The 18897-nt window shown below is 47.2% G+C and overlaps 1 protein-coding gene and 1 non-coding gene across 3 annotated transcripts in view; both read left to right on the plus strand.

Annotated features, from left to right (window-relative positions):
* ADAM33 (ADAM metallopeptidase domain 33) overlaps positions 1–18897 on the plus strand; it is an 87656-nt gene that overhangs the window by 32771 nt on the left and 35988 nt on the right. Inside the window, exons 4-8 of one of the 2 annotated variants that reach the window (XM_028744300.2) lie at positions 3030–3105; positions 7017–7093; positions 14554–14743; positions 15772–15837; positions 17593–17664. In XM_028744300.2, the coding sequence (XP_028600133.2) occupies positions 3030–3105; positions 7017–7093; positions 14554–14743; positions 15772–15837; positions 17593–17664 (481 nt within the window). Of the gene's footprint in view, positions 1–3026; positions 3106–7016; positions 7094–14553; positions 14744–15771; positions 15838–17592; positions 17665–18897 lie in introns of both variants that reach the window. The other variant, XM_077933718.1, reaches the window with a different exon arrangement.
* On the plus strand, positions 9424–9497 carry TRNAN-AUU (transfer RNA asparagine (anticodon AUU)). The gene has a single exon. It is a non-coding gene; the product is annotated as a tRNA-Asn (tRNA).

The raw sequence follows: 18897 nt of genomic DNA on the forward strand, positions 1-18897 counted from the left end.
TTGAAATTTGGCAGCCCTATAAGGTCCTGTATAAAGAAAGACTTCGTTTGGTTTGCCCTGCCGTTATCGGCCCTGGAAGAAAAGTAATTTTTCTCTGCTCAGATTTGTAAGTCTCCTTCATGTCTTTCCCCTTGGAAGTCTTTCCTCCGGCTAAGCTGAAAAGCCCCGAACGCTTTACCCTTTCCTTGCAGAAAAGGCAGCGCCAATCCCACCCCAGTTGTCTAGGGAGCCCTCGTCGGAGAGCAAAGCCATCTTGACTTTTGCGTCTCGAAAGAGCCTGGGAAAAAAGAGCAGGCCTTGCTGTTATCTGCTGGGTCTCCCCCACCCACTGCCCGCCCCATGGCAGCCCCCCACCCAAAAAAGAAAAAAGAAAAAAAAGCTTGCAGTGAATCCCATCGCTCCCTTTTTCCCACAGCTGTCCGCTGTCTCTCAACAGTCGTGCTGGGAGGCTCAGGGAATGACATCCAGCCCAGCTTTGCCGCTGACAAATCACTTCCCGATGTTGGAGAGGATGATAAAAAGCCAGGAATGGAGACAAGAGCATTAATCAAAAGCAGAGGCCAGGATGAATTCTGAGTCTCTCCCTCCCTTGCCTGGCTCCCCACTTTCCCTTCAGATCATCAATGGTGGGAGAAAACAGGCCCTTTGGAGAGGCGCTCGTGGGATCAACTTTGCTACTTGATCTGATAAAGGGAGGCGCCGAGCTGCTGGGAATTGTCAAAGTGGCCGGAGAAAGGTTTTTTTATCCCTCTCTCATCATGCTAGATCTCATGGACATTCAGTGAAGGACAGAATAAAGGAAGTCCTTCACGCAGCATGCAATTAACCTGTGGAACTCCCAGCCACAGGCCAAGAGGCCAAGAGTCAGGGAGGAACCCCCAAGTTCACCCAGCGAGCTTCACGGCAATTCGAACCCTGGTCTCTCCCAGGTCCTGTTTATTTTTTTCTTTTCTATTTATTTATTCCATTTTTATTGTTTGTTTAACATAATTGTTGCAAAATATTGCAAATACATACATATATATTTCAAATAAGCACGTATACATGAAAAAAGGAACAAAAGAGAAAGAAAAAAGAAGAAAAACAAAGAGAAGAAAAGAAGAAGAAAAGTTGGAAGAATTTCTCCCAAGTTTATTCTAGAAATATCTCAATAATAAAATTTCATTGATTGACTTCCATCGCTTACACTGCACTTCCTATATACTTTTTAAGCAAGATTGTATCTGTTATTCCGTGTTTTTCCCTATACAATCTCACACAATAAGTTTTCTAAACCTATTTATTTATTACATTTGTAACCCATCATTTAGATATTGGGATGGTTCGCCGCATATTCTGATGCTCTAAGCACTAAACCCCACTTCCTACACCCGATCCTTTGCAGACCGACTCGTGCAGTGAATCAGGCAAATGGTCCCATCCTGCCCACTCTGAGCAACTCCCTGTCTCCAAGTTCTGGGGCTGTGATGTCCAGAATTGCGCCACATCAGCCGACGTTACTCACATCTCCTTAATCTATGAAAACCACTTAAGTCAGCTTTCCTGGGTAAAGGAATAATGCCTTAGTTATTTGAAACAAAATTAGTACCCAGGATCTACATCAGTGACTGGAAGGGAAGGTTTTGCTTCATGAAATCATCCTCCCTCTCCATTCTTGTGTCTCCAGATGGATGGCCCTGAGTCAGGAACCCAGGGGGAAGGGCACGAGGAGTTAATCTCAGTGGTATTTTTTTGGGTGGGGGGAATTGTGATTCATCAGAGAGAGATCCTCTCCCGACTCCCCGGGTGCCTGGCTTAGCGAAAAAACTGCCACATCACTCCATTTAAGGCAGTTCTTCAACTGACCCCTTTGGCTGTGTTTTGTGTTCTGAGTTTTGGGGTGTGGGAAGAATTTCTGGTCTCTCGAAGGAAAACAGAGCGCCTTCTCTGTTAGTGGCGGCCTCTGTTCAGAAACCTGCAAAAATCCTTTACTTAAGGCAGAGCCAAGTGGGATTTTGGGTGGGAATAAATGCCGTTTCAATGCAACCGAGGGTTCCTGTGTGGACAGCCTGTTTGTTGAGCGGCACCTGAATTTGTTTTATACGTGTGAAATATACTCGGAGTCGAGAGTGGATTTCATGCTCTTTGTTCAGCTCATAGTGGTGAGGAGGAATGGAAGTTACCCCAGAATGTCTGCTTATATACATTATTTACACAATGGGCCCCAGGTGATTGGCTAATTCCGGGATTCTCCTGTAGGCCAATCAGGTTGCGGATTCACTTCCACCTGGAGCTGGATTGGGTTGCTCCTGTGGACCAATTAGACTGCTGCATTCTGAATCCTATTGTTCTAGGACCAATCAGACTGCTGCATTCTGAATCCTATTGTTCTAGGACCAATCAGACTGCTGCATTCTGAATCCTATTGTTCTAGGACCAATCAGACTGCTGCATTCTGGGTCCTATTGTTCTAGGACCAATCAGACTGCTGCATTCTGGGTCCTATTGTTCTAGGACCAATTAGACTGCTGCATTCTGAATCCTATTGTTTTAGGACCAATCAGACTGCTGCATTCTGGATCCTATTGTTCTAGGACCAATCAGACTGCTGCATTCTGGATCCTATTGTTCTAGGACCAATCAGACTGCTGCATTCTGAATCCTATTGTTCTAGGACCAATCAGACTGCTGCATTCTGGGTCCTATTGTTCTAGGACCGATCAGACTGCTGCATTCTGAATCCTGTTGTTCTAGGACCAATCAGACTGCAGCATTTTGGATCCTATTCAACTCAGTGCATAACAACGTGCTATTGTTTTTGCATTTGCCACGGTTTTCTTTTTATATGTCCAATGGTTTTGTACACGGTTTCTGTTGCATTCTGTTGAAAATGCTTCCTTATTCCTGCGGGGGGCACAGGGTTGGGCTAGATGTCTCTTGGGGTCCCAACTCTACAAATTTGAAACATGATTAATAATAAAAGGTTATGGACAGGAACTTCATCGCACATATTTCATCCCAGAACTCACTCTCCCTTTCTTTCCCAGCAGGCTGCTGTCACCAGATTATACGGAAACCCATTATGAAAAGGGAGGGCAGCCCATGACCATTTCACCGAACCTCACGGTAAGTAAGATGTGTCAGGCTGGGGAAATTGGCGATGTTGAGATGTGCAGCGCCAGGGCAGCACTTAATTTCTTTATCAAGTGCATTGATGTGCCACCCAATGGCAGCATTCTCTGGCTGGCTTACAAAGAATAACACATGAAACGCAGTAACATGAGCTTCGAGGAGGAGGAAACCGCCAAACTGAGAGAGAAGATAATAATAATAATAAGAAGAAGAAGAAGAATAAGAATAAGAATAAGAATAATAATTTATTTATATCCCACCCTCCCCAGCCAAAGCCGGGCTCAGAGCGGCTAACAACAGTAAAAATAGCACAGTTTACATAAAGTCACAGTCAATTAATTGAAATACATTCTAAAATCAATTCAGAATCAAATTAACAGTAACCATTGGCAACCAGATAGAGCTGGACAGGAAGTATCAATTTAAAATGTGGGTTTTTGGGGTGTGTGTGTGTTGGTTATTGGCTGGTTATTTTTATTTTGATTGTGTATTTTGTGGCTTTGTGTTTTGATTTTATTCTGTGAACCACCCTGAGGCCTCCGGGTATAGGGCGGAATGTAAATTTAACAACAACAACAACAATGAGTGATAAGTAAACGAATTCCAGCATAAATCAGAGAGGCAAAACAATCTCATGCAGTGGGCACTGAATCCCAAGAGCAGGCACCGGCAAAAATCACGATGCAGCGAGAACCGAGAAGCCAGCCAATGCCTGTCCATCACTCCATCCTCAGAAATCAGGATGGTCCCTCCATCTCAGTGCTTGGTGAAAAGGGTTTATTTGTGAAGATACAGAAACCCCAGGCTGGAGCAAATTAAGAGATTGCTTTGGAATGACTAATCCTGCAAACCAATCATAATTTTTTCACGACCACTTAACATGGCTTAGTTGGCCTTTAATTGGCTCATTGCGATCATTTATTGATTTTCAAAGCTCTGTAAGAATACACAATGTCCTGAAGCACGGCCTAATGGCATGATTTCGGGAACTGGGGTTGGTAACGGGCTGGACAAGGGCCAATAGAGCCTGATAAAGACAGCTGTTGGTAAGTCCTGGGAAATATGGATGGGAAAGAGTGTGTGTCCTGTTTTGCATGCCCGCTGGATGACAAGTTCACAGTCTAGAGCCGATATTTTCAACCTTGGGTCCTCAGATGTTGTTGGATTACAGCTCCTGTTGTTCCTCGCTGGTAGGACCAATGCTCAGAGATGATGGGAGTTGTAGTCCAACAACACCTGGGGACTGGTTGGGGCTGATGGGAGTTGTAGTCCAAAACATCCGGTGGGCACCAGGTTGGCAAAGGATGCCCTGCAGAAACTAGTATTCATCATCATCATCAAATCTTAATTGGCATCATTTACAAACATTCAGAATATATAGGTCAGTGCAATCTTATCGCCGTTTCAATAATACAGTCATTTGCTAAAAGGGAAGAAAAGGAGGCAAGCAATTTCACCTCTGTGGGTCTCCAGCAAGGGCAGGATCCTGTAGCGTATTTCGGCAGCAAAAAAAAGGAACTTAGCTACTGTCTTGGTGAGTTCCTGAGCTCTCCCCTGTAATAGGAAGGATATAACCTCTGTCTCTGGTTTCCATATTGGGATACAGAGATGGTCTAGAAATTGTTGGCGGAGATCATCATACATTTTACATTTAAAGGCCATGTGAGCTAGAGTTTCCACCAGGTGGGCATCACATGGGCAAATCCTGTCTCCTTCTGCCATACCCGCAAACCTACCCCAAAGGAGGTTAGAAGGATTAGAATTGAACCTAGCCAGCGAAGAAGCCCTTCTTTCTTGCGGGTTAAACAAAAATTGTAGATAATTTGGGTTAAATCCCTGCGCCCAAGAGAGTTGAAAATAAAGAAGGGAACATATTTTTTTCCACTACTGAGATTAGTTTGGAAAAGCCACAGCACCCAGGAGATCCTCTGAAAGCCCAAGTTGCTCTGTTGTTGTTGTTTAGTCGTTTAGTCGTGTCCGACTCTTCGTGACCCCATGGACCAGAGCACGCCAGGCACCTCTGTCCTCCACTACCTCCCGCAGTTTGGTCAAACTCATGCTGGTAACCTCGAAAACACTATCCAACCATCTCGTCCTCTGTCGCCCCCTTCTCCTTGTGCCCTCCATCTTTCCCAGCATCAGTGTCTTCTCCAGGGAGTCTTCTCTTCTCATGAGGTGGCCAAAGTACTGGAACCTCAGCTTCACGATCTGTCCTTCCAGTGAGCACTCAGGGCTGATTTCCTTAAGAATGGATGCGTTTGATCTTCTTGCAGTCCATGGGACTCTCAAGAGTCTTCTCCAGCACCATAATTCAAAAGCATCAATTCTTCAGCGATCAGCCTTCTTTATGGTCCAGCTCTCACTTCCATACATCACTACTGGGAAAACCATGGCTTTAACTATACGGACCTTTGTTGGCAAGGTGACGTCTCTACTTCTCAAGATGCTGTCTAGGCCTGTCATTGCCCTTCTCCCAAGAAGCAGGCGTCTTTTAATTTCGTGGCTGCTGTCACCATCTGCAGTGATCAAGTTGCCGTAACTTTGTGCAAAACAGTTGTAGCCCTGGGGAAGGGAAGGAGTCGGACGGAACTTTGCTAAGTAAAGTATATTTGTCAGCTGAAAAACAAATGTTTAGCCAACATAAAAGAAAACTCGTTCAGGCAACTGTCTCTGGCTTATGTTGGCCCCTCTCTAGACACAGGGCTGCGTAGGATACGCAGTGTGGGACAGCAAAAATCTTAAATAGAAAGTCTGCCTGCACTTTCTTGATTGAAATTCCGTAGTGCAGTTGAGCTCTAACTTTAGCATTAAAAACCTTGAGGGCAGGAGGGATGTGTTGGTTACCTTTTGTTGCAAAGAAGCACAAGATGGCCTGCACAGACAGCTTGCTGGCATTTACCGCCGTTGCGCAGCGAACTAGTATTCAAAGGTATACTTTTCCTGAACCTGGAAGCTCTATACAGCAAAATCCACATAGCACATGCGGAATGGGGCTGCTGATATTCAGCCTGCAATTAAAAGTGAGAAAGTGGAAACAATAACAACAATAAATTTCTTTTAACAATCACAATTTGCACTTTCCTAAACGATGCACAAAGCAAACCCCAGCCACCCTTCAACGTTCTCTCAATTTTGCAAGGGGTACTCAAATGTATATTCTAGAGTTAGGTTTGCACTAGAGCAGGGGTCTGCAACCCGCGGCTCCGGAGCCACATGTGGCTCTTTTACACCTTTGCCGCGGCTCCGGGGCGGATACTAGCGAGGGGAGGAGGCGCATTGTGCGCCCCGACACTCCCCACTGTGGCGGGCGCTGTACTGGCTGTGACGTCGCATGGGGGCGGTGCGTGCGTTAGTCACGCACCGTCCCGACGTCACCTTCCCGCCCGCCCGCCCGCTACATTGTAAGGGGCATGTACGCTGGTCACTGCATTGAAAGGGGGCATGTACGCTGGTCACTGTTTTGAAGGGGAGTGAAGAACACACACACAAAAAAAGGTAACTTGTTAATTTAACATTTATTTCTATGAGGAGGAGTAATTCTGAGGGGTCAAACAAAGAAATAATAAAAAAGTGACAAAAAAGTTATTCTTATAATGATGAGTTTTGCGGCTCCCATTTTTTTTTCCTTCGGAAACGGGTCCAAGTGGCTCTTTTTGTCTTAAAGGTTGCAGACCCCTGCACTAGAGTAAAGGGGGGTTGGGATAAAATTTAGACTGATAATAATGATTTTTTAAAAAAAATCCATGATGGAATTTTGCTGCTTTTCAAAATCCGGAATCTCGACACCCTGGCCGGTTTCAGTTCATCTGACCGCCTCTCTGATTTGCGTATAAAATCCGCACAATTTTCCCTGCAGAAAACAACCAGCCTAACCCACAGTTCCTATCTGTTCCCTCTGATTCCAGGAACACTGCTACTACCATGGCCACGTCCGAGGGTACGAGGGTTCCTGGGTGGTCCTCAGTACCTGCTCTGGAATCAGGTAAGAAAAGTGATGCAGGGAGACTGGGTTCTAATAGCCACTGGTCCTCCATGTGATATACCTAAATCCTTCTGGGCGACTTGGACAGAGCTTCCTTGCTCTTCCATCATATCAGTCTTGGAATTGACCAGCGATTGTGTCTAGTGTTTATCCGGAATCTTTGGCCTGGTTGAATTTTGTTTGTCTCTTGGCATGAAAATGGCCCCTGAAGATTGTATTCATTTTTTGGGGGGTGAGCGATTTAAAGACTTCTTAGTCGTGGTGGTTTTGCCTTAAAATATCATAGAATTGTGGAGTTGGGACCCTGGGGTCATCCAGTCCAGCCCCCCTGCAGGAGGAATATGCAGCTGTTCCATGCGGGAATCGAACCTGCAACCTGGGCACTCTAATTAACAATATCGCCATATATTTATTAATTACATTTATAGCTCACTTTTTTCTCCGAGGAGCCCAAGGTGGCATGCATGGTTCTCCCTCTCCTCGCTTTAATCTCCACACAACAACCCTGTGAGGTAGGTTAGGCTGAGAGGCAGTGACCAGCCCTTGAGGTCACACACGGTGAGCTTCATGGCTCTGCAGGGATTCAATCCCTGGTCTCTTCCAGGTCTTCGTCTGACACATAGAATTCTAGAACTATAAGAGCTGGAAGAGACACCAAGGGTCATCTAGTCCAACCCCCTGCAGTGGACTCTAACCACTACACCAAGCTGCCCATTCCCCACCTCGCTGCTATGTATACTTGAAGGAGCGTCTCCACCCACATCATTCTGCCTGGACACTAAGGTCCAGCTCCGAGGGCTTTCTGGCTGTTCCCTCATTGTGAGAAGCCAAGTTACAGGGAACCAGGCAGAGGGCCTTCTAGGTGGTGGCACCCGCCCTGTGGAACGCCCTCCCATCAGATGTCAAGGAAATAAACAACTATCTGACATTTAGTAGACATCTGAAGGCAGTCCTGTTTAGGGAAGTTTTTAATGTGTGACATTTTAATGTATTTTTAATCTTTGTTGGAAGACCCCCGAGTGGCTGGGGAAACCCAGCCAGATGGGTGGGATACAAACAATGAATTACTATTACTTACTACTATGTAAAAAAAATCACCCCTCAAGTCCCAGCACCAAATTACATAGGGTTTGAGAATCAGATCTTTTGTTTGGTCATCCGTTTACCTTTGAATTCCCTTCTGCGACATATCAGGCAGACGCCATCTCTTATCTTTCTAATGCTTATTTCAGACCTTCCTTCTTTTCCCAGCAAGCAGACACTTTGAATCTGGTCTGTATCGGCACTGGACAAAACCGTGTTTCTGTATGTTTTCATCGTATCATTAAATCACTTTGGGGTTTTTTATGGGAAGTGATTTGCGAAATAAGGGCGTAAACCATTTCCCTTCCAAACTGGCCCCACAGAGTGGGGGTATGTGTTTGGATCCTGGCTGGTTTGGGGGAAATCCCACTGCGACTTTTCCCCTTGCCCGAACCCCAATCCTTGGAATGGAGGAATGAAATGACCTCGAGTGGCTTTTGATAAGGGTCTTTGGGATGTTATCTCAAGAAGAATAGGATTAGGCCCAAGGCCATCAGGCAATTCAACTTTATCTCATGAAAGCCAGTTGAACAATCGAACGGAGTCATTCTGTCCCAGAAATGGAGATGGGTTTTTTGTTTTTGTTTTTGTCCTCTTGCTATTTCCTCTACCCTCGGAAGCTCAAAGGGAGCCCCATGGGAGAGGGCCTTCTCTGTGGTGGCCCCTGACCTGTGGAACTCCTTTCCACAGGAGAAAGGAGGAAATACCTGACATCTTCATTGCACAGCTTACGGAGGATGCTGAAGACTCACTCCTTTGCCCTGGCTCTCCTTGTTTTTAGGACTGCAAGTTGTTTTAAATTGCTTCCAATATTGTGCGATAAATAAACAAGCAACCTTTTTCCACACACACCCCGTGGGACACATTCCCATTCCAGGGTGGTGGAAATCCGGTGGTGGGTGTGACCAGACACAAAAGTGGGCGGAGCAACCAGTGTATCTCCTGATCCATCCGGCAGGCTGTGAGTCCAGCCATGCAAAATGTAAGGGGTCGCATAGAATCGCAGAGCTGGAAGGGACCCCCTGGGATATCTAGTCTGACCCCCTGCCTTTATTTATTTATTTATTTATTTATTTATTTATTTATTTATTTATTTATTTATTTATTGAATTCGTAAACCGCCCTTCCTCTGAAGATGCTGGGGCAGTTTGCAGCAGAAAATTACAAAAAGGGGAGTACAAAATGCGCACTAAAACACAAAACCACAAATACCTCTCAAGCCTCCATCCAGGAAAATGTTGTCCGAGGTCTCTGTGGCGCAGTGGGTCAGGGTGTCTGGCTATTAACCAGAAGGTTGGTGGTTCGAGTCCACCGAGGGATGGCTGTGGGCAGGTCCCCTGCATTGCAGGGGTTGGCTAGATGGCCTTTGGGGGTCCCTTCCGGCGCTCCAGTTCTGTGATTCTGCGTTCCAGCCGGGCCAAAGTGCTTGGGAAGGATGCAATGCAAAGCTGGCGAGGGGTGTATCCCTGAGCACAGTGTTTCTTGTTGGGGAGCGCCCTGAGGGCCTGAGAGAGGGGCTGCATTTGGCTCCCAGGCCTGAGGCGTCCCACCCCTGCATATCTTTTTTAATGGCAGCCGAAACCTCCCCACTGGGAGAGTTGCCATGCGCTAGGACCTCAAGGGGCTGTGTCTTCCTTCCCCACCCGGTTGGACTTACTCCCCGGATGCTGTCAAAATCTGGCTGTGGAAAATTTGCCAGAGCTGAAGGCCCAACGGGGAGGGGGAGGAAGTGAAGGGGGGTCCTCAGCAACCCAAATATGATCCTTTCTCTACCCCCACCCCACTGCTTGTCTAGGTGCGCAGCCTGGGAGTCATTCTGGACTCACAGCTGTCCATGGAGGCACAGGTCAATTCTGTGTCCAGGGCAGCTGTCTACCAGCTCCATCTATTCTGCAGGCTGAGACCCTCCCTGCCCGCAGACTGTCTGGCCAGAGTGGTGCATGCTCTGGTTATTTCCCGCTTGGACTACTGCAATGCGCTCTAAGTGGGGCTACCTTTGAAGGTGACCCGGAAACTACAACTATTCCAGAATGTGGCAGCTAGACTGGTGACTGGGAGTGGCCGCCGGGACCACATAACACTGGTCCTGAGAAATCTGCATTGACTCCCAGTATGTTTCCGAGCACAATTCAAAGTGTTGGTGCTGACCTTTAATGTCCCAAAACGGCCTTGGTCCAGTATACCTGAAGGAGCATCTCCACCCCCATCATGCAGCCTGGACATTGAGGTCCAGCTCCGAGGGCCTTCTGGCGATTCCCTCCCTGTGAGAAGGGAGGTTACAGGGAACCAGGCAGAGGGCCTTCTCGGTGGTGGCGCCCTCCCTGCGGAACGCCCTCCCATCAGATGTCAAGGAAATAAACAACTACCAGACTTTTAGAAGACATCTGAAGGCAGCCCTGCTCTAATGTGTGACATTTTAATGTACAGTGGTACCTCGGCTTAAGTACTTAATGCGTTCCGGAGGTCCGTTCTTAACCTGAAACTGTTCTTAACCTGAGGTACCACTTTAGCTAATGGGGCCTCCTGCTGCCGCCACGCCGCCGGAGCCCGATTTCTGTTATCATCCTGTTCTCATCTATTTCTGGGTTAGTGGAATCTGTAACCTGAAGCGTTTGTAACCTGAAGCGTATGTAACCCGAGGTACCACTGTATTTTTAATCTTTGTTGGAAGCTGCCCAGAGTGGCTGGGGAAACCCAGCCAGTTGGGTGGGGTACAAATAATAAATTATTATTACAGTGCTACCTTGGGATGTGAACGGGATCTGTTCCGGAGCCCCGTTCGCATCCTGAACAGAACGTAAGATGCTACAGCACGTCTGCGCATGCGCTGGTCGCGTTTTGCCACTTCTGCGCATGCGTGTGACGTCATTTTGAGCATATGCGTGAGCGGCGAAACCCGGAAGTAATGATGCGCTCTGCTACTTCTGGGTTGCCGCACAGTGCAACTCGAACAAGCTCAACCTGAAGCACATTCAGCCTGAGGTATGACAGTATTATTATTATTATTATTATTATTATTATTATTATTATTATTATTATTATTATTATCACTCCCAACCCCGCAGTTCCTTTCACAAGAAAGGAGATCCCGACTGAATATCAGGAAGAACAGTGAGAGCTGTTTGACAGGGTCCCTCTCGGGAGACTGTGGGCTCTCCTTCCTTAGAGGTTTCGAAGCAGAGTTTGGATGGCCACCCGTCATGGGTGCTCGAGCCGAGATCCCTGCATTTCAAGGGGGTTGGGCTGGATAATCCCTGAGGGTCCCTCGCAGCTCCACAACTCCAGGATTCTGTGACTCAAAATAACTTCTGGGCCTGAGCGGCATCTTGAGGAATGCCGGCGGGTGAGGTCATCTCTCAGCTATGCGCACACGCTCTCTCACACATACACAAAACTCGTTCTGGAGTCAGGATGTCAGCGGACACTCAGATGACTCGCGCTAGCTGGAGGGTTGCCCTGTGTCCTTCTCGCTGGAGGCTGCGGCTGAACTGGGAGGGTGGTCTAATCTCTTGCAGATCCCATTTCTTGCATCCTGCAAGGGACCCTCTTTTCCCCCTGGCGGAAGGGCTGCAGCTCAGCAGCAGAGACCCTGTTTTTCCCGCAGAAGGTCTCGGGTTCGATTTCTGCTGCTAGCATCGCCAAACAGGGCTGGGAGAGCAGCTGCAAGTCAGTGTAGATGATACTGAGCCAAATGGACCCAATGGTCTGACTCACTGTAAGGCACCTTCTTGTGTCCTCTCTGTCTGTTTGTCTGTCTATCTGTCCTTTCTTCAATCATAGAATTGTAGACCTGGAAAGGGATCCTGAGAATCAGCAAGGTCCCACCCCCTGCAGGAATATTCCACTGTCTCATTCCAGGATCGAACCTGCAACCAGTTCCTGCGCTTGTTCTCTAGCTGCATTGCAAATCGTTGCAAAGCTCCCTGATTTCCACAAACCCCTTCTTGTTTCTAAATGTTTAGAAAACACCTGAGATTCTTTAGATGAGTGTTGGCCAAACTTGGCCCTCCAGCTGTTTTGGGACTACAACTCCCATCATCCCTAGCGAACAGGACCAGTGGTCAGGGATGATGGGAATTGTGATCCACAAACAGCAGGAGACCCAAGTTTGACCAACAATGCTTTAGATTTATCTCCTAGCAAAAACACAAGCTGGGTTATTTTTGTCTGTTTCCCCACCCCAACGGGGGTCTGTCTGTCTGTCTGTCTGTCTGTCTGTCTGTCTGCCGTGTTGTAGGATTGGGGTTTTCAAAGGGTGCCTGCTCTCAGTTGTGCCGTGTTGGTGGGAGGAGAGCTTCGGGTGCGGCGCTCCCCATCTATTTTTCTTTCTCAAAAACCAGAAGGGTGTTTGTGGCAATTTAGATCGGGTCCGTGGGATGGAAGGGAGAGAGTTAGCTTGTTGCCTCTGCGACACGGCTTGACTGCAGAACGGACAACCTCGCAGGGTTGTGGGCTCTCCAAAGCCCACCTTCCCAGCAGCTTAAACATCACCATCTAGAGTTGAACTGGGGCAATGCGATCCTGGTGCATAGGCGGGGCCTGGGGCCCATTGAGACTGGTTGGGCAAGAGGCGTGGAGACCAGCAGTAGGGGGCGCCAGAGCCAACGACAGGTAGAGCCACCCACTGAGAGGTTTAAGTCAAGGTCGATGCGGCACTGCCCTCATGGACCAGCCTCCTATTCTGGGGCGTTTGCATGGGAAGAGGGAGCTCTGGGGAGGACCAAATCTCTGAGGCATCTGCGGCAAGCCTGCACCCCCCACCCGTCCCCGTCCGGCTTACAGAGTGGTAAGTTCAGGCCAGCCACAACAGAAGCACAGACATTCCTTTCCCCTGGAGTAATTGTGGAAAGCCAGAACAACGTAGTTCGGGGAAAAACAAAGTTTTTAGGCCTGGAATGTGCAGGCTAAGTGAATTTATTCATTGTTTGCTTTGTCTTGACCTATCTCCCTGCTGCCTGCCTTGCAGAAACACCAGCCCTGGCTCTGTGTGTCTCACAACAGCCCTGTAAGGCACACTTGGCTGAGATGTGGCGATTGGGCAGCAAATAATAATAATAATAATAATAATAATAATAATAATAATAATAATAATAATAATAATTTATACCCCGCCCATCTGGCTGGGCTTCCCCAGCCACTTTGGGCGGCTTCCAAAAAAATATTAAAATACTGTAATACATCAAACATTAAAAAGCTTCCCTAATCAGGGCTGCCTTCAGATATCTTCTAAAAGTGTGGTAGTTGTTGTTCTCTTTGACATCTGGTGGAAGGGCGTTCCACAGGGCGGGTGCCACCACCGAGAAGGCCCTCTGCCTGGTTCCCTGTAAATTGGCTTCTCGCAGTGAGGGAACCGCCAGAAGGCCCTCGGAGCTGGATCTCAGTGTCCGGGTAGAACAATGGGGGTGGAGACACTCCTTCAGGTCTACTGGGTCAAAGCCGTTTAGGGCTTTAAAGGTCAGCACCAACACTTTGAATTGTGCTCGAAAACGTACTGGGAGCCAATGTAGGTCTTTCAAGACCGGTGTTATATGGTCTCGGCGGCCGCTCCCAGTCACCAGTCTGGCTGCCGCGTTCTAGATTAGTTGTAGTTTCCGGGTCACCTTCAAAGGTAGCCTCACATAGAGCGCATTGCAGTAGTCCAAGCGGGAGATAACCAGAGCATTCAGCTTCATGGCTGAGTTGAGCGTTTGGTCCTGAGTTTCCCTGTGTTTGAGTCCCGTTCTTTAGTCTTGTCTCCTGCCACCTCACTCACCAAAATTTCGAGCCACGCAGGGTTTGCTTTGCAATGGTGAAATCTCCAGGTTCATGGGCATCTCTGGTTTAAAAACACAGGTGAGCTGGCAGGAGCGGGAAAAACGATTGCTTGAGAAGGCGGCTACTGGCGAAGTTGTTTTCCCACTATTATCAGCATCATTATCACCTATCCGCTTATTACTGCCTTCCACACAACCATTTCATCCCCTCCCCAATTTTTATTCATTTTATAACAATAATAAACAACACAAACAGAAAAACAAACAAATCCTTGAACAACAACAATAGCTACAGCTGCTGCTGCTGATTTTGAATTGAAATAATTTTTATTTCGTTTTACAAGTCTAGACATCCATCTTTATAGATTCCTCCAAATCTCTGGACTTCCCACCTTCCCCTCCATGGGTCCTACTGTCAACTTTTTCAACTGCATATTATTCAGTAGTCCATCTTTTGTATTACTCCATCATCCCCATAGTATTTGCTACGTTACAAGTGCTATTGCAACCCTTCTCATGTTTTCATCTGCTTACAGTGATCTCCAAGATGAATTATAAATCCCCCTGACTCTTTGTTAAAGATCACGGCTGTGTTCCAATCGTGCTCTTTTGTTCTTCCTCCAGTGGCCTGATCACACTCAACCACAACGACAGCTACTACCTGAAACCCCCAGCCAGCCCGGACTCTGAGCCTCACATCGTCTATAGGGCAGAACATCTGCCAATCAAAGGCGGGACCTGTGGTCACGGTGACCAGATGCAAAGCAGCGTAGCCGATATCGCCCAGTCCTTCAAACCGCCTGCACATCAGCGGGTAAGCCTTTGGGCACAATAAGTGGACAGGGCAGAATCCCAGATTTGGAATCTAACAGGTTTTTGTTCATCTCACCTTTCTGGCAAGGATAGAATTGAATTTACCGTAATTCTAAATAATATTCCGGAAAAGTGGGAGATTACAAGTGGTTTTTTTAAAAAATGGATGTACCGTGCTATATTAGAAGCAAAGAAAAAAAAACTTGTTTTGATGAATTGGAAGAGCCGCAAAAAGATTCCATTGAGCACATGGATTGATAATATGGACAGATTAGCTACATACGAACGAATTGCATGTCGACGTAAATTAAGAATGGATAAATATGAAGAAATCTGGAAGGAATATTTAAGTGATAAGAGGCGGATAGTGGTGGGAAGTAGGGGGAGGAGAGGTGGGGAAATATTGTTAAAAAGGTGTAGTCATAGGTATATCAGTGTATTCAAATCTGAATTGTCAAATTGTGTTATTAGTGTTGTTATGGTTTTTGTTGTATGTGTCTTCTGCGGCTGTTGTTTGTATTGAAAAAATGATTAAATAAATTTTTAAAAAACAAAACCTTCCCAGAGCTCAAGGTGGTGTTCCCTGGCTCTCTCCCACCCGACAACAACCCTTTGAGGTGGGTCAGACTGAGAGGCAGTGGCTGGCCAAGGTCGCCCACCGAGTTTCGTGGCTGAGTGGGGATTTGAACCCTGGTCTGGCTCCCACGTCACGAGTCGCGTCCAGGCTGTGCCAGTAATTCATGGAAACGATTCAACCATATGCCAGAAATTTAGGTTAGCACCACCAAAATCCACCTGTACCAAAATGAATATTATTTTTTATCGTACTGTAGGTTTTGAAAAATAAAATTTTATTTTACGGTATATTGTTTGTATTTTGAATGAGACATATCTGAGGACACCAAAATCTTTTCAGTGCTTAGGGCCTCTAAAGGTCTTAATCCGGCCCTGGTGAGGATCACCACAATAGTTGCTTTTCCTTCCTTAATTCCTTCCGTCCTAGTGACACTGAGCAAATTTGTCTTTCAGAAAAAGAGAGATGCATGGAGAACCCTGAAATACATGGAGCTCTTCATTGTTGCAGACTACACCCTGGTGAGAATTTTTGCTGTCAGGTTGATGTTGTTTAGTCGTTTAGTCGTGTCCGACTCTTTGTGACCCCATGGACCAGAGCATACCAGCCACTCCTGTCTTCCACTGACTCCCGCAGTTTGGTCAAACTCATGCTGGTAGCTTCGAGAACACTGTCCAACCATCTCATCCTCTGTCGTCCCCTTCTCCTTGTTCCCTCAGTCTTTCCCAAGATCAGGGTCTTTTCCAGGGAGTCTTCTCTTCTCATGAGGTGGCCAAAGTCTTGGAGCCTCAGCTTCAGGATCTGTCCTTCCAGTGAGCACTCAGGGCTGATTTCCTTAATAATGGATCGGTTTGATCTTCTTGCAGTCCATGGGACTCTCAAGAGTCTCCTCCAGCACCAGAATTCAAAAGCATCAATTCTTCGGCAATCAGCTTTCTTTATGGTCCAGTCCTCACTTCCATACATCACATTACTGTCAGGTAGCATGGGTAGAAAGAGGGTTTTGTACAATTCCTCTGTGAACTGAGTGGTCCAGTCATGCAGAGACTCCAAAGCCCACCTTCCCAGCAGCCCAGATCTTGCCAGCCTGTGTGCCCTTAGCCTGTCCTTGTAGCACACAATGCTTAATGAGAAGTGGCAAGATATGAGGGTCCACAAATGCATTTTCCAGCTTTCTGCTGGGGAGTGTGTCTTTCCCCCAAGAGATGGCCAAGGATTGAGCAGGAGCCCAGCTCTCCTTCTGTGCTTGGAGAAACATCAGGACTTCCGGTGGTCCTAGGTAGGAGAGAATGAGGAGAAGTGGTCCTCAACGCTGCACTGAATCTTGGAGATCATTGGAGAGCCAGGGGCTTCATGAAGCTTCCTGAATGTCCAAAGCTCAGGTCAGGTCCAGTGTCCTCTTTTCCCAACCCCTGGCAAGACCACAAGCAGGACAAGTCTTCTGCTGTTGTTGACGTCCACCTTTGCTAACCTGGTCCGTGCCAGATGTTTTGGGCTACTAGCTCCCATCAGCAATGGCTGGGGATGATGGGAGTTGTAGTCCAGAACTACACCAGGAAAGCACCAGGCAGATGAAGGATCGCCAACGTGGGCAGTACTTCCTCCCCAATGGGGCAGTGAGATTGGATCAAATTTGTTGAATGAGTTAAAGTGATTGGTGTCAATTAGATTCTGAATAAGTGTGAATCAGCTGTGACTGCTTTGAATTTCAAAAGTGTGTTTTGAATTTTAAAAGTGTATTTTGAATTTTATTGTATCCAGGATTCTTGGGGGAATGCTTTGAATGTGGTGTTGTTGTTGTTGTTGTTACTTTTATTATCTATATACTGCCCTTCATTCAAGGAATGGGGGGGGGGTTATTGTATTGTATTGTTCTTATTTTTATTATGTATTTTGTGTTTTTAACTTGTATTTTTATGTTGTGAACCACCTTGAGGTCTGCAGATGAAAGGTGGTATACAAATATAATAATATTTCTTACCAGGTCATGCAAACTGCTATTCTGAATAACGCTTCTTCTAGGGTAGGGGAACTGGGGGTGAGTTTAAGGAACCAAAGGCTTGATAAAGTTTGGGACCCGCTGGTTTGGATGAAGACAGATCCTTCTGAATTTAAGCGCAGTCGTTCTCACATATTCCGTGCATCGTGGGGGAAGTAATTCTTCAAAGAGCATCCAGCAGTGTGTGTTAGTTTCGGCTGAAGAAATGTCCCTAAATTTGTTCCTTTGCCTCTCTTGTTCTCCCTTTCCCCCTTCTCTTCCACCGTCTCCTTCCCAGTTTGCATCTCAAAAGCAAAATCTGGGGCAAACCAAGCAACGGATCTTGGAGATCGCGAATTACGTGGACAAGGTAATCACTCAGAGACTATCAGCAAAACTTGGGTTATCCACAGCGACCTATTCTGAACATCAAGGACATAAGCCCATAAAAAGAGCCCTGGAGCTGGATAGCTCGGCGGGTTAAAGCATGATGCTGACAACGCCAAGGTTGCAGGTTCGATCCCCGGAACGGACAGCTGCATATTCCTTCATTGCAGCTTTCCTATGATTTGAGCAGGATCAGGCCATAACCTTGGCGTTATCAGCACCACACTCTTAGCAGCTGAGCTAATTGAGGAAGACTCCATTCTGAAACCCGAAGAGGTGCTATAAGTCAGCACAGACCAAGCTGCCCCCAACCTGGTGCCCTCCGGGTGCTTTGCACTATGACTCCCATCAGCCCCAGTAATGATCAGGAAACGGTGGTCAGGTCTGCTGGGAGTGGTAGTCCACAGCAGTGGTGGCTGGTGCAAATCAGACCTGGTAGGACAGGAGGCAGGGAGTCTGACACTAGGTGGCGCCAGAGGCAACGAGAGCCTGAGCCAAGTAATTCTGGTTTAGTCCTCTTCCTCCAGGCTGAGTTCTACAAGGCCAGTGCAGAGACTAAGGAAGGGGAAGCTGGCCGTCTGGGCTGGATGTAAAGGAAAAGTTAAGCAGGTGGGGCTGGCGCACTGAGATTAGTGGGGCAGAGCCCCACTTGCCCCAGTGGACCAACCACCAGTCCCAGGGAGTTGTGGAGGACCATAGGCTTAGGGCCCTCGTATTTACGGGACCACTTATCCTGCCCTGCCCTGCAGAGGACCTGAAGGTCCATGAATAACCATCGTTTAGAGGTCCCGGGCCCTAAGGAAGTCAGACTATCCTCCACCAGGGCCCAGGGCCTTCTCAGTGGTGGCTCCAATCTGGTGGAATGCTCTGTCCCATGAGACTAGGGCCCTGCAGGATTTAACCTCCTTCCGCCGGGTCTGTAAGACAGAGCTATTCCGCCTGGCCTTTAATCTGAATTCAGCCTGATCTTTTATTCCCCTTCTCTTCCCTCCCTCTCCCCTTTTATGAAGATCACCCACTCTGAGACCCCACAGATAATTCTCCCCTGGCCTCCTCGCTGGCCCAAGTAGGACCAATGCAGCCAACTAGCCCTGGTGACTATCTAATGATTATTAGATGGATTTCCCCCAAATTGATTTCTGAACTTTGAATTTTATTGTTATTCACGTTTTTATACCGTATTTTCTGCTACTTCTATAATTAAGTAGAAGTAGTA

The sequence above is a fragment of the Podarcis muralis genome, chromosome 9 (genome assembly GCF_964188315.1).
Source record: "Podarcis muralis chromosome 9, rPodMur119.hap1.1, whole genome shotgun sequence".
Lineage (NCBI taxonomy): Eukaryota > Metazoa > Chordata > Lepidosauria > Squamata > Lacertidae > Podarcis > Podarcis muralis.